Source organism: Sesamum indicum, linkage group LG9 (genome assembly GCF_026168435.1).
Source record: "Sesamum indicum cultivar Baizhima isolate 11 linkage group LG9, ASM2616843v1, whole genome shotgun sequence".
Taxonomy (NCBI): domain Eukaryota; kingdom Viridiplantae; phylum Streptophyta; class Magnoliopsida; order Lamiales; family Pedaliaceae; genus Sesamum; species Sesamum indicum.
Window position 1 is genome coordinate 16,845,703 of NC_142665.1, and position 15,090 is coordinate 16,860,792.

The 15,090-nt window shown below is 32.5% G+C and overlaps 2 protein-coding genes across 2 annotated transcripts; both read right to left on the minus strand.

The window, feature by feature from the left end:
• Positions 1-1,234: 1,234 nt before the first annotated feature.
• LOC148786948 (uncharacterized) lies at positions 1,235-1,636 on the minus strand. Its single transcript, XM_088885028.1, has one exon. It carries the CDS (start codon positions 1,634-1,636, stop codon positions 1,235-1,237), a length of 402 nt encoding a protein of 133 aa, XP_088741154.1.
• An 11,049-nt stretch (positions 1,637-12,685) lies between these two features.
• On the minus strand, positions 12,686-14,192 carry LOC105178274 (putative clathrin assembly protein At4g40080). The gene has a single exon (XM_011101722.3). It carries the CDS (start codon positions 13,983-13,985, stop codon positions 12,954-12,956), a length of 1,032 nt encoding a protein of 343 aa, XP_011100024.1. The 5' UTR covers positions 13,986-14,192; the 3' UTR covers positions 12,686-12,953.
• Between the last annotated feature and the right edge of the window lie 898 nt (positions 14,193-15,090).

A 15,090-nucleotide genomic window follows, 5' to 3' on the forward strand; every position in this document is an offset into this window, starting at 1 on the left:
GTTGTTCTTATTACAAAAATTCATACGTCTCAATACATCTAGGTTAGTGTGTCCTAACCTATTGTGCCATAGAATTTCATTACACACAGTCTTGCATTTGTTCATGTTACACATGCCAACAGATAGATTTTCTTCACTGACAGAGGTGTTCAAACTAATTGGTTTTGTCATGTGATGCTGTGGTTGTCTTTCTAACACATAAAGTCTCCCTCGTTTACCTACAACAATCATCCTTTTACTCTCAAGGTCCTGCAAAACACAAGTCTCATTTGTGAAAAGAACACTAAGGTGACTATCTTTACACAATTTGTTGACAGAGAGGAGATTATGCTTAAATGGAGGGACATATAGCACATCTTTTAGTATGATGTCTTCTGTAATCTTAACTTCTCCAGAGAATTTTACTTGTTGGCTAGTTCCATCAGGGAAATTAACAAAAACCTCATTATCAAGATTATGAAGGTGTTTAAAAGCAGTTATAGATGCACACATGTGGGCTGATGCCCCACTGTCAATAATCCATAATTTAGAGGTGGTAAGTGTGTTGTCAATAATCCATAATTTGGAAATCAGAGAAGTTCGAGCTCATTCGGCTGCTATTTTGGTCCTGCATGATTTTGAGCATTTCTCTCCTGATCATTTCTAAAAAGTTAGTGTCAGGTTCACTATTCATGGTTGTCTGCAAACTGTTGGCTTGTTGATTGATTCTCAGGTTAGTCATCCTTGTATTTGTAGGTCTGCCAACATTTTTCCTCTGATCAACCATGTTTTTGTACCAATCAGGGTAGCCCACTAGTTCGAAGCATCCCTCCTTTAAATGTCCTTTCTTCTTGCAGTGATCACATTGGAGTTGCCTTTTATCAGTAGTAGGTCCTTTCTTGAAATTTGTCCTCAGGTTTCCTTGTGTCTTTGTCTCAGTAATCTGGACTGCCATAACTCCTTCCCTTTCTACTTCAGCAAATTCAGAATTAACTTGTCTTTGTCTTTCAACTCTATGGACCATGGAGTATGCTTTTGCAGCGGAAGGTAAAGGATCCATGATCAATATCTGGTTCTTGGTATGATCATATATATCATTGAGGCCCATGAGGAATTGGAACAATTGGTAAGGAGCGTTTCTTTCAGACATTCTTTTGCTGGCTCCACAAGTGCACACAAGTAGGGGGTCTAAAGATCCCAATTCATCCCATAATCTCTTGAGTTTTGTAAAGTATGTAGCTACAGCGGAATTTTTCTATGAGATGGATGCAATTTCCCTTTGTATTTGATATAGAAGTGGACCGTTGCTTTCACCAAAACGCATCTCGAGTTCAACCCACAAGTCCCTTGCTGATTCTGCGTACAAAAATGCTTCTGCAATCTCTTTCGATATTGAATTCAATATCCAAGAGACTACCATGTAATCATTTTTCTGCCATTGCTCAATGGCTTCTTTGTCTTCCATCGATTTTGTTTGTGTGCCATCAATGTAACCCAATCTTCTTCTTGCTCCAAGGGCTATCTTGATGGATCTTGCCCAAGATAAGTAATTGTTCTCGTTCAATGATGCAGATACCAGAGATATGCTGCGATTATCATTTTCTTGAAGTCCCATATCAATGGAGATTCTTTCTTCTATTTCTTTTCTGTCTGTCATTTCTTGTGTCAATTCTTGTTTCAAGAAATGAAGGTGCGGTGTGTGAGGCTAGGTATGAACAGAATGCAGAAGCAGGCAGAGTATTTTGTTACACCTGCTCTGGTGGCATGTTGAAAAGGGATCAAGAATTGATCTCAGATTGAAGAAAAGTTAATGACAGAGAACTAATCGTGCAGCAGATTTACAGAAGGAAAAAGTCTGTATCTATTTTTTTTTCTAAGGAAGGACAAAAGGGGCTCTTAAATACAAGAAGAGCCTAACTAACAATAACAACTACTGAGTTGTTAATACACGTAACGGATATATAAAAGTGCTACTGTAAAAAAAACACAACTTTGAGAACAGAGTAAAACTAAACCAGAAGCTACTGCTCATTCTTTTATTTCTCTGCTTGCAACTCCTGTTCTTGTGGGAAGTATGAAATGGTTGGATGGATTTCATCATTCGTCTATTAAACTTAGCAAATCGAAGTCAGAGCGAACTTTTAATAATGTTGAGCTTCAGAAAATGAACATGGGAATTTAATAACAAACCCAATAAATTTAGAACTAAAAATATAAAATAAGAGACAATTTTTTGAATTATTATTTCAAAACGCCAGCTATATTACTTTCTTTTATTATATTGAGGTAGGGCATACAACGTCTTATATTTATAAACCAAAGATATTTTAGTATAATGGTTAAGGTTGGTGTTCAATAAATACTTCTAAAATTATAGTTCAAAATTTCGAGTATTTTTATCAAATTGATGTATTAATTGAATTGAGATATTATTTCATTTGTTGATATATTGATATAATTATATAATTATCGCCCCTATCAACAAAGGAAAAAGAATATATTAAAAAAGAATATGGGTAAAATGTATCCAATTGGACAATTATGATTTTGGTCTCTATACTTAACCACTTATTATTTAGTTTTTCGATCCCCAAACTTTTGGGTTTGATAATATTAGTCCTCAAACTGTTACTTTTTTAATAGTTTTTGCCCCTGCCATTAGGTTTGGCATTACAATTGATGGAGAAATGTTTGTCATGTGCACGTGAGGCATAAATACTAGAGAAAAAATAGGGAGAATTACGATTTTGATCCCTAAACTTAACCACTTATTCCATTTTGGTCCTTAAATTGTCGGGCTTGACGATATTAGTCCTCAATCAACCATCTTTTTACCAGGTTTGTTCTCTCAATTTTTCCAATTCGCCCATTCTTTCCTAAAGGACCCTAGCTTGATTTCCAATTGATTTTCTCAAATTCACTGATAATTTTCTGTTATTCACTAAATTAAAATAATTTTCCTCATTTTCCTTCAAAACCCATTCGAAACTTTTGAGTTTTTAGCCCCAAATCCCCAAAGTGTAAAACCTTCAAGCGCTAATCATGATTTGGATATACATGAATTTTTCTACCCAAATTACGAGGAGCCCATGATGTTAAAAATGGAAGTTTAAATTTACATTTGCAGAATAATAGAAACTAGGCTTTTGAGGAGATTTAAGAATGAGAATATTTTTTCTCCAATTATTTTTCCAATAAACCTTCAAACTTAAACAAAAATGGTGGATGTTGTTTTTTCCCTCCAATGCCGCCTCCCAATTCTAACTGAAAATATAACGACAAGAATCAAAATTATAAAAAAAAAGTATCAATTTGAAAACTAAAATTGTGAAGCTGAAAATTTTGATAACTATAACTAAATAAGTGGAGACCAAAATCATAATTCTCCCAAGCCAAAGTTACTCATTTTGTAGCTTTAATCTAGCAATTAAACAAGATCCAAAAACATGCTTTTTAGACTTTTCTCACATTGGAGTAGGCATGGCAATTGGCCCTTGAAAATCGGGGCCCCGACCCGGACAGGGCATAAAAATTCCCGGGTCCGGGGCTTCTTAGGCATGCCCCAGCCGGGTCTGGTGTGGGGTACGGGGCTTGTGCTGACCCACCACCCACCCCGTGTATATAAATTTTACATTTTTTATTATATATTATTAATATATGATACATTATTATTAAAAAAATTACAGTATTATATAAATCCTAAACAACTCTATATAAGAAATACAAAAATAAAACATTAGTTGATAAGAAAATTAATAATTTAAATGAATGTATTCTTTGTCTTATACAATTCATTTTAAATTGAAAATTATATTAAGGTATTTAAATCTAAATAGATATTATTTATTAAAAAATAAAATATTAATTGAATGTATTTTTGTATAATATAATTCATTGTAAATTGTAAAATGATAATAGTTGATTAGAAAATTGATAATTCAGTTGAACGTATTATTTGTCTTATACAATTCATTTTAGATTGAAAATTATCTTAAGTTTTTAAATTTAAACTGATATTATTTATTAAGAAAGAAAATATTAGTTGAATGTATTCTTTGTCTTATACAATTTATTTTAGATTGAAAATTATATTAAAGTGTTTAAATCTAAACTGATAATATTTATTAAACAATAAAATATTTGTTGATATATTCTTTATATACTATAATTTATTATAAATCATAAAATGATATTACTTAATGAAAAAATTAATAATTTAGATCAACATATTACTTGTCTTATAAAATGATATTACGCCGCCGGCAACGGCCGCAGCTCGCCACCTTCACTCACCCCGCAGCAGCTCCCCGACGTCACTCGCCCTGCAGCATCTCGCGTGGCTCGCCCTTCACCAGCTCGCAACCGCCGCAGCTCGCAAGTCAAAACCCCTCTGTCTCTATTCTCTTCCCTTTTGGTTTCTTTCTTCATTCCTCCTTTTCTTTTCTTTTTCTGTCAAAGGCTACTATTCCAGCTCTTATTTATCCCTTTTTCTTTTGTTTTTTCCCCCTGAAATTTGGTACTTTATGCTGCAATTTATCGTTATTATTTGATGTGATAACTTAATTTTCTTGCTTTGATAAAATAATTTTCTAAAATAAATTTTTGATTCGTGCTGTAATATTTAAATACGTTGCTAATTTTTCTTGCTAAAACCATGATATAGTGGGGCGAGCCAGGACCAGGGCGGGGTGGGGCGGGGCGAGTCTCGAGTCCAGGCGGCCCCCGTAACCATTTTTTAGCGTTAAGTTATTAGGGACCTTCATTCCCCAAATGGGATATAATATCATATTATAATGATAGTTAAGAGGGTAGACGTGATTTCTTGGATAAATTGAATTTTGGGAAAGATCTATCAGAAATATATCAATCTAGCGGCGTATTTTATAGGTCTATAACAGTTGATATGAATTTCGCTCTTAAAAAAAAAAAAAAAAAGATGGATATGGATTGTAAACAAGTTGTAGCTTAATATGAATAGTGAATTGGATTGGGTTAGATCAATTTATAATTAAATTGGCTCCATAAAAAAGAACGGATTGGACTAGTCCAAGTTCAATTGAGACGGGGCTACTCCCATATATCAAACATGGAAATGGCCCAAGATTACCTGGGCTTCGGCTAGGCTAATGGATTGGCCCATGAGAGTTTTTTTTCTTTTAATAATGCATGACATATAATTTTTACTTTATTATTTTAAGTATGCTACTCTTAAATCTTTTCAGAACTTATATTAAGTCCTTTTTGGACATTTTACTATCTGTAGCTTATTAGCCAAATTATTATTTAAACTCATTACATAATCTTAACTTCTTCTCTTTCTAGTTATGAATTCTTTATTGAAAATTTTTGCTTGATTTAATTACTATTTAGTTATTTTGTAAACAATCATATAAATTTAATTAATTGTCAAAAAATACCTCAATTGCATGAAAAATAAAATAGGCACAATTGAACCTGGTCAAGGCCTTGTCCGATTTCAACTGGGACAGTCCATGATCAGGCTTGAATTTAAACACGAACCCACTTGAAATCATTTAAAGGCCCAAACCGCCCTAGAAGCAAGCATGAATAATATGGGCCGGTCTTGAGACGGGCACTTCGGGGCTGGTCCTCCTCGACCCACTGTCCAGTTTGAAGCGTAGCTCAAGTAACGAAGATGAGATTTTATAATCAAAAGTTTGTCAATCTAAATTTTTCTAATGTAAGGGTATCGACTACTTTAATAGTATTTATTGATTTACTGTAATAATAACAATTAATTAGTAATGCATATTTAAACTATTTATAATTAAAATTCATAATTCTCATCTCTCCACTCAAACTATATATATATATATATATATATATATATGGATTACTAAGGTTTGTCAATGGACTTTCTTTCTCATTTCCTTTTAAAGAATCAATTCTTTGGAGACTCATTACATTTCGGTCGATTCGCCAACTACATTTGTGGGCTCGTGTAATAAATTACTTCACTGGACAAAGTTTCCCCATAATTCTTGTGGACCATATGGATGAATCACATAAATGACATGCAACTTTCAAGGTATCATTTACTTTTACAGAATAAATAATTGATTGGACATGATTAGATTATTTATGGGATATAATAATTTAATAAAATTATAAAGTATTCTTTTATATGAATTAAATGATGGATATAAATATTATATAAAATAATGTTGTGTTCCATCGTTGCCACTTCTGCTGCCACAACTCCCCTAATTTTCTCCTCGACCACAGATCCCATACTACCCCCTTCAACTCAAATTCATAACGGTAATTACTGTGGAAATATCATTTAGTTCACCTAGATCTGTTTGAACAACCTCAGTTAATCTTGTTTTCCTTTGATAAGAATCAATACGATCTTTATAAGACTCCCCCTTTGAATGAAATTCAATGGGATGCCATCACCTAGCACCCTCCCCCTTCTCTCTCTTCTTTCGCCGCCTTTTACCCTGCTTTGGCCAAGTGCCGCCACCATCCAAACTTGCTCATTGCCTGCAAGAGCTATAAGAGCATTGAAGATGTTTTTAAAGACTTCTACTTCGTTTTAATTTTATCTGTTGGATTATTGTGTATTTAACTTTAAGAGAATTGAAGATGTTTTTAAAGACTTTTATTGTGTATTTTTAAACCAGAGTCTAATTTATCTGTTGGATATATCCGGTGATTAGTACCAACCTCTCAAGCCTAAATCTGTTGCGCAAAAACCGACGGTCCCCTAACATGTGTAGCATTGTTTCCTTGGCCAATCAACAGTTTGCACACTCCTGCATGAAATAAAATAAAGCACAATTTTTATAAATAAAACCAACACTCGGAGAATCCTCTTTTATTGACACTTAACTACTCACCAAGTCTACAGCAAAAACACAAAATTAAATTAGACTTAATTTTTCAAGACTCCCCCTTGGTGCATACTTACTATCAACTACTCCAAGTCCAGCTCTGGAACTTTCAAACTTAATTAGGCTTTAGCCTTCATAAATACATCAGCAACTTGTTACTAGCTAGTTTGACTTCCTTTAAATTGATTTAAGAACCTTCTCTCGAACAAAGTTTAAGGTTTAGGGTTTAGGGTTTAGGCACTACATAGTTGACCCTATTCCTATTGAACGCTTTAACCAAATGCATTCTCGTGCAGTTGTTGCTACTGTCATGTACTCAGCTTCAGTACTTCATAATGCAATAGTTGATTGCTTCTTGCTACGCTACCAAATTACAACTGAAACACTTTCAAAACAATAGCCTTAAGTTGGTGAATATCATTTGTTTTGCCTGCCAAATCAGCATCTGTAAATCTTCTAAATATAAAATTATTACTTTTCTTGTACATAAGACGGTAATCAAGAGAGCTTTTTACGTAACGCAAGATTCTGTTAGCCACATCTACAATATGCCAAAAAAAAAAAATGATTTTTAGGACAGACAATGTCCATCGCAATTTGAGATGGATTTGCGATGGATGACATCACCAATATCATTCAGATGCAGTTGACAAAATTTGAGATGGAATGCATAGAAAATATAGATTCGTCACAATTTATTACAAAAAGCGTCCCAAGAAGTGACATGTCCTACATTTGGGATGGTTATTTTGTGAGGGACGCCATCCTTCTCAAATTAGAGACAGTATTGGTGAATTGGAGATGGGTGAACAAGAAAAACAAGACGCTGCAAATCAGTTGCAAGATCCATTCCAAATTTGAACAACTTTTGCAACAATGTTATCACTAGTTACAAATTTATGTACCGGCCGCAAAAATCCTTCTAATTTTGGTTGAATTTGAAAATATGGATGGAAATTTCAAATTTGGTATGGAGTATTTTAAAATAACCATCCTAAATTCCGTCCAATATAAAAAAATAAATAAAAAATTTTAAAAACCTAGGGAAATGAAATCCCAAGAGCCGTCTCAAAATTGGTCCCAAAAGTTGTGCAAAACTCATTAGTCTTATTTTTCGAATACGACATCTCTACATATCTACATTATTTTTCGAATATGATGGTCTGATTTAAAATTGGATGTCCGATTGAAGGATTCACTACAACAATAGAAAATCATAGTAACATCAATCCATTACTTACAACTATGAAAATATATTTGTGAGATATTAAAATCATATGAATATGATTATACTTCTTTTTTATATGTCATTCAATGTGTTGTTTCACAAACTTATTACTTTCTATGTTCATTTATGTTTTTAGAACAAATATCTAATTACTTTCAATTTTTTTTTAAAAAAGTATGTACTAGTTATAAATTACTATTGCGACGAGTTTTGGGACCAGTGTTGTCTTTTAAAAATGGATTTGAAATGAAATGCATGATATAATATCACTTTTATTTTTTGAATAATTATAAATTAATATTATGATGGTTATCGTGATGAATTTGGAGAGGAAGTGTCAAATAACTTCGTTATAGCCTGCTTTAAAATGACATCAAAACGACATCATTCATGTATATTTCTGGTGATTTTTATAATGGGTACCCGTACAAAAAAACTTTAATATATACTCAACAGTTAATATATAAAATTTGTTTGTCATAATTTCTTTGATTTTTATGATTTTTTATGAAATTTATTAAATTTTCCTGCAATATATATTGATGACTTTTTTTATTTTTTTGTAATTTATTTACATATATCATTAGTTTTTCTATATTTTCTGTATTTTTCTTTATGTAGTTTTAGAAATATTAAGAAAACGTTCGAGCATTCCCAGCGTACAACAAATGACTTGATACCAAGTGATGAGTCTAATGATGATGACTACCAGGACGAGTATGCCGGTTTATATTAAGCTTTTTTTTTAAAAAAAAAAATAATATATATTTTCGTTTAATTGTGCTTTTATTATTTAATTATAGTTCACTTTATTTAATATTTCAATTTATAGAATTTTAAGAAAATAAATTTATAAATTCAAACTCAAAAAATTTATTATAATTAGAATTTTTAGTTTTAATTATCGAAATTAAAATTTAGAAATAAATTAATCTAAAACTAAAATGATTAAAAATATATAAATTCATAAAATTCAATTTACTAAAAATTAAATTAAATTAATTTTTAAAAAATAATTTTTTAGAGGATTTTGTAACGGATTTTTTTTTAACAAAAGTTAACATGTAAACAGAAAACCGTTTCAAATTTTGCCACAAAATCCTTTGCAAATTTAATTTAACTAATCTTTGCACATCGGACAATATCTATGACGGGCTAACAAACTTGTCTCTGTCCGTTCCAGATTGATGGATTTATTTAACCTGTCATAATTTTTTTCCGACTCTACCAGCAAGGACGAATTTATAGTTTTCCGTCACAAAACCCATTCCAAAAATTCATTTATTTGTTCCAAATTAATTAAAATCCGTTCCAAAAATCCATTTTAAATAGTTATTTATTTTATTATTTTTTTTGTAGTGCTAGATAAGGACTTCGTGGACTTTACATGAATTGCGGTATAACAGTAATTGAAAATGCAATATTTGGCCTTGTAATTGTTAAATAATTTTTAGCTACCAACAATTGTTGAAATCTTCTCTCATTTTCAGCAACTTCCCTTCTTCTTTATTCTGCTTAAAATATGGTTCCATTTACCAAAATGCTCCAAGAGATTCTTTGCATAATTTCTCCGAGGTATAAAAAATCCCTAGTCCTAAATTTTTCATTTCTCATATGAGAAATTTCAACTTTATTCTCTTATGTGATCAGCATGTCGTTTGCATATAAAAAAACCAACAAGTGTCCCTTTTCGTTATGATTCAACAATAATATATCCACAAAAGATAAAATATTGATCCATTTTACTGTACGAAGGACGTGGTGCTTGTTTGAGGCCATACAATGCATTTTGCAGCAAACAGACATGATGAAAAATTCCTCAGAAACAAATCATGGAGGTTGTTCCACCAACACCTCGCGATCCAATTCGCCATAAACAAATGCATTCTTTACGTCAAGTTGCCAGATCTTCCAACTCTTATAAGCTGTATGGGAAGAAAATTGATCTTTGCTACTGGACTGAAGTCTCTCCATAGTCTACTTCGTAGCTTTGAGAAAAACGATGAGCAACAAGACAAGCTTTTTACTGATCAATCATACCACCTGATTTCTTTTTCAAAAAATATACTAATTTGCAATGCGATCTTTCATTATTGCTTCCCATTCTAAACAACCTTTAGTTTTCTCATAACACTCAGGTTCCACTGCAAAAAAGTGGGGTATTTTGGATGAGTTTAGGCACGATTTTTTTGGCTTTTGGCACGGTCATAAATTAAAAAAATTATTTTGAACTGGATTTTAAAATGCTTCACGATATGTCGTTATAGACGGTATTACAAAAATATAGGAATGATTGGTGAAGGACCATACCCAACTAGAACGGATATTTTAATACACTGGTGCTGAGCGTTCCTATTTTTTAAATAGTTTTTTCATTGGAACGCATTGGATAAATTTTGGAACAGTTATGTATTTTAATTTCAGTTATATTTGGAACGGTAATAGTAATACTTATGCCTGATTTTTGAAATAGTATGTATTTGTCCTGGTGATGTATTTCGAAACTGTAATTAGAATTGTATTGTGATCTAAATGTACAATTTTGTTAGGCATTGGTTTTTTTTTTTTTTTTTTTTTGGGTTTGGAACAGTCTTTTGCAATTGTTTTCGGAATCTTTTTTGGAACACAATATGACGCTTGAATTAGTTTACGTTGCGATACATTTGAGAACGGTCAAGCCTATTTAGGACTACCTCTTTGGAACTGTTTTCCAAATGGTTTTAGAATGATGTCTTTTTTTTAGATTTGTAATGTTATCTTTACATTTACTAAAAACGTTCCAAATTTTTTATTTTATAATAAAATTTATGTTAATAATTTAATTTATATATTTAAATTTTTTTAATAATAATTTTTCGTTTTTCTTTTTGGTAATTTTTAGTAGACTCCAAATATGCAAACTTCACAACAAAGTAAAAGAAATTAACGTGAACATAAATGATTAAATACAAAAAGAATAAAGGTCTTTTTTTAGGTGAAAGCAATACACTGTTATTATTATTATTTTTACTAAATTAATTACAATCATTAAATATCAAATATTTACATGTAATAAGTACCGACAATTGTAATAATCATATATTAATCATTAATATCAAATAACTATATTTAATAATCAATTATATTAAAGTAGAACAAAACTTACTATTAAAGTAGAATAGCATCCCACACATTTATGGGGTTCGAACCATAACCTTAAAAATATGAAAAATCAATTTCGCCAATCCAACTAGACCTTGTCCGCAATTTCTCTATATATAGAATTTCAAGTACCTACAATTGCAAACGTGCCTGTGTGTAAATTTAATTACAAGAAATTTCATGCGCCAAGAACAGAATGAAACATTTATGCAAAATGATATAAGTGACAAATGCCAGTTTCCCCATATTGATTTCCCTATTAAATCTTCTGATACGTACATAAAATAAAAGGAAAACAAGAAAGATATGAACATAGAAAGGTATATTTGGCAATTCTTCAAGCGTTATATTGTAAAGCCTGTACGTATTATATACATTCCAGAAAGGCAAAAAGTAAACCTAGATACAAAAATATTTGATGGTTAAAAAATATAATAAGGTACAGAATATCTACAAACAAATGGTTTGCACCCTTGGGGGAAAATTCTTATAAAGACTAGATTTGACTAAATTAAATTAATTATATAAGGGAAATATATTTTTTTAGTCCGTTAAGTATGTCCAATTTTAGTTTTAGTCGTATAAGTATGTCCATATTTTATTAACTCCAGTAACTAGTAAAATTAATTACATTTAGTTCTTCGATGGATTTGATTTATAATTTACGCCGGAAAAGTGGTTTATAGTCGTATAAGTACTGACAAAGGGATTTACGCCGGAAAAGTGATTTGATTTGATTTATAGTCGTATAAGTATTGACAAAGGGACACCTAAATGCGTTTTTGTCGATTTATAATCCTATGTGGCTAAAATCATGAGGTGGAAGACAAGTTAGCCATCTTTTGGAGGGAAGAAAGTTAACTTTTCCCTCCAAAACACTTTTCCTAACCAACAAAATATATTTTCTTCTCCCCATGCTTGCACAAATCCAATTTTCTCTTTTATCTCTCGGTTCCAATGTCTTCTTCCATGGAAGGATTACTTTTTTATTACTGCGAAAAGAAAGCAATGGTTCAGACTTCTTAGACTAATCAAAATCCAAGAAGGAGGTTCCATTCCTGTCAAGATTACAAGGTAATAAGCTCACTTTTTTCCCTGATCAAATTTTGTTTAATTTTTTTCGAATTTTTTAAATGAATTTAGTTTTGTAGAGAGAATGATTTGCCCAATCAACATACATGCCACGTATGCAAACATGTACTCTCCATGTGGCATGACACGCGGTTAATTGGCCAAAAATTGGACCAACTAATTTATACGTTGGCAAGTTCCAGATAAATTTAAAATTTTGGCAAAAAAAAAAGAGTAAAAAACCCTCAAACGGACTAAATCTAATCAATGTTACAAGTTACTGGAGTTATTAAAAATGAACATACTAATTAAAACTAAAATTGGATATACTTAACGAATTAAAAAAAATATTTTTTTCATTATATAATAAGTGTGATATTAATTATATAATGAATATATAATGAATATATTACACTTATTACACAATTAATTTAAACGAGTACTAGGATGTCCCCACCTTTGACATCACTTATACCTACCAGAGCATTTGAAAAACCTTATATGTACTGACAAAGGGGCAGGTTGTGCTTTTTAATTAAATGAATCATCAAAACCTTCCCCATTACACAATATAATATCTGCAGTACGCAATTATCCTATTTTTCTATAGTAACCCAAATTCAAAGGAAAAATACACAAAAAATGTAACAAGTTCTATTCAAAACAACCAAAGAAAACTATAAGTCCTGTCTTATATCAAACCTTCCTGATCGAAAACCGACCGAGTCAACAGCCCCCAGGACTCGCTGGTCGAACCGGGCCGACTCGCTTGCCTTCAAACTCAGCAAACTCCCACCTTCTTTGTACACCTTCAAACTCCCAACTTTATCCTTCAATTCTTGAACTAAACCCCACATCATCTCGATTGAAGGCTTTCTCACCAAGTACAGAACCGATAGCCTTTCTTGACAATCTTGTAATCTCTTCAACGCACAGACGAGCTCGACCGAGTCACCGAAACTCAGCCAACCCAGCCTCTCGGTTATCTCGCCGAGTCTTAGTAAAATCTCATTAACTGATGAGATGTAATCGTTTAGCAGCAATCCCATGATTTCTTTTACCAGCATGTCGTCTTCGCGTGCAAGAGAATCCGGCACGTTGCAGATTTCTTCGATCAGTGTAACTATGGAATCGATGTCTTTGATCAGGTCGAGGTTCAAGAACGACGAGATTCTGTGCACTTGGTTTTCTTTGACCATGCTGCATGAAGACGAGCAGGGAAAATAGCCCAATACCCTAGAAATGGAAAGCAGGGTTTCCAGATATCGCGCGTACCACCGAACCCATGAGGAAAGGGCCCACGTGGTGGCGGTGGCGCCGTCGCGGAAGGCCGACAGTTTCAGGTAGTTGTATCCGCCATTGGCCGGATAAATGGAGAGCTGGTCCTGGAGAATGAAGGGTCCCCGCTTGATGATGTGATGGATGATCAGAAGGCACTTCAGGGCAACTACGCAGTTTCCGGTGCGGTGGAGGCGGTCCATGAGGGCGGTGATGATAGGGGATGCGGTAGCGCGTGAGCTTTCCCCGAGGAAGAGGAGGGCGGAGATGTGGTGGTCATCTGGTGGGGCGCAAGGAGTGTGCGTGGTGGCGCGCAGGACGGCGAGGCGGATGGATAAGGCGTTGGGTTTGGAGAGTAAGGCGGCTTTGGACAGAGAAGCCTTGTCTTTGATGAGTCCTAAGAGATCTCTGAAATTAATAATTCTTCCCATGGATTGAAGGAAGAAATTGAAAGGAGTCGTGAAGAGTGGGGAAGACGATTACTACTACTATTTAATTTTGTTTTACTTGTAAAAAAATATATATAGATATAGGTGTTTATATTTGAAAAGGTCTAATGAGTTTCCTTCTAATTACAATTAGGTCTAATGAGGGATATTTGTGTTGAATGGTTAGATAATTAACTAATGTCCAATGTCATTAAGTTTAATTAAGTTACTTTTTAAAATGTTGGATTTTAATTTTTCGATTATTTCAAATTCACATTTTTATATATTTTCACTTGTTGATGCGGTGTGGAATATTTTTAGGTGATAGTTAAACGACTTAAATTTTGTGTGTTTTTATTTTATTTTGAATTAAGAGTGTATTAAGATTACCTCTTGCACTGGAAAAAATATAATTTTAATTCTGTAATTTGGGGTGATAATTTTGGTTCTACACGAGCTGATTTTCACAGCTTAATCATGTAACTTTTAAAATTTTGGTACTTTTTACCCTTTTTCGGCCAATTTGGACAAATAATCACCGGTGACTTGCAATAATCCAATTATATTGTAGTTTTAGTCCTATAACTGAGTTGGCATTAGTTTTTTAGTCTTATAACTTAGGAGAGTTGGCATTTTTGGTCCTACATGAATTTATTTGCAATTTCCTGCCAAAAGGACTAAAATTATCAAAATTATAAAATTAAAGGACTAAATTATAAAAAATAATTCATACAAGACTAAAAATGTTATCTCTTAATTAGTTAAAGGATTAAAAGTGTAATTTTTTCCTTGCATGAATGGTGAGCTTGATGTCTTACAATCAAGAGGTTATGAGTTCGAGTTTCACGAAATATACATAATTAGTCTACTTTGAATCACTAGATGAAACATAACATTTAATTATTGACCACAATTATGCAATGATTGTCGCCTGTAATTTTCGCTAGTATGGCTAAAATATTTGTTATGGATAAAAGCCATAACAAAAATATTTTCATCGCTTACGCAAAACATATTATTCATCTGAATAAGCTAAATTTTTGCATCATTTCATCTAATTATGGTTAATAATAATCATTCACCACGACTTTAAGTCCATATATGGCCA

Excerpts from the sequence above, each read along its gene's own strand:
- LOC148786948 (XM_088885028.1), bottom strand. The coding sequence starts at position 1,636 with ATGACAGACAGAAAAGAAATAGAAGAAAGAATCTCCATTGATATGGGA.
- LOC105178274 (XM_011101722.3), bottom strand. The coding sequence starts at position 13,985 with ATGGGAAGAATTATTAATTTCAGAGATCTCTTAGGACTCATCAAAGAC.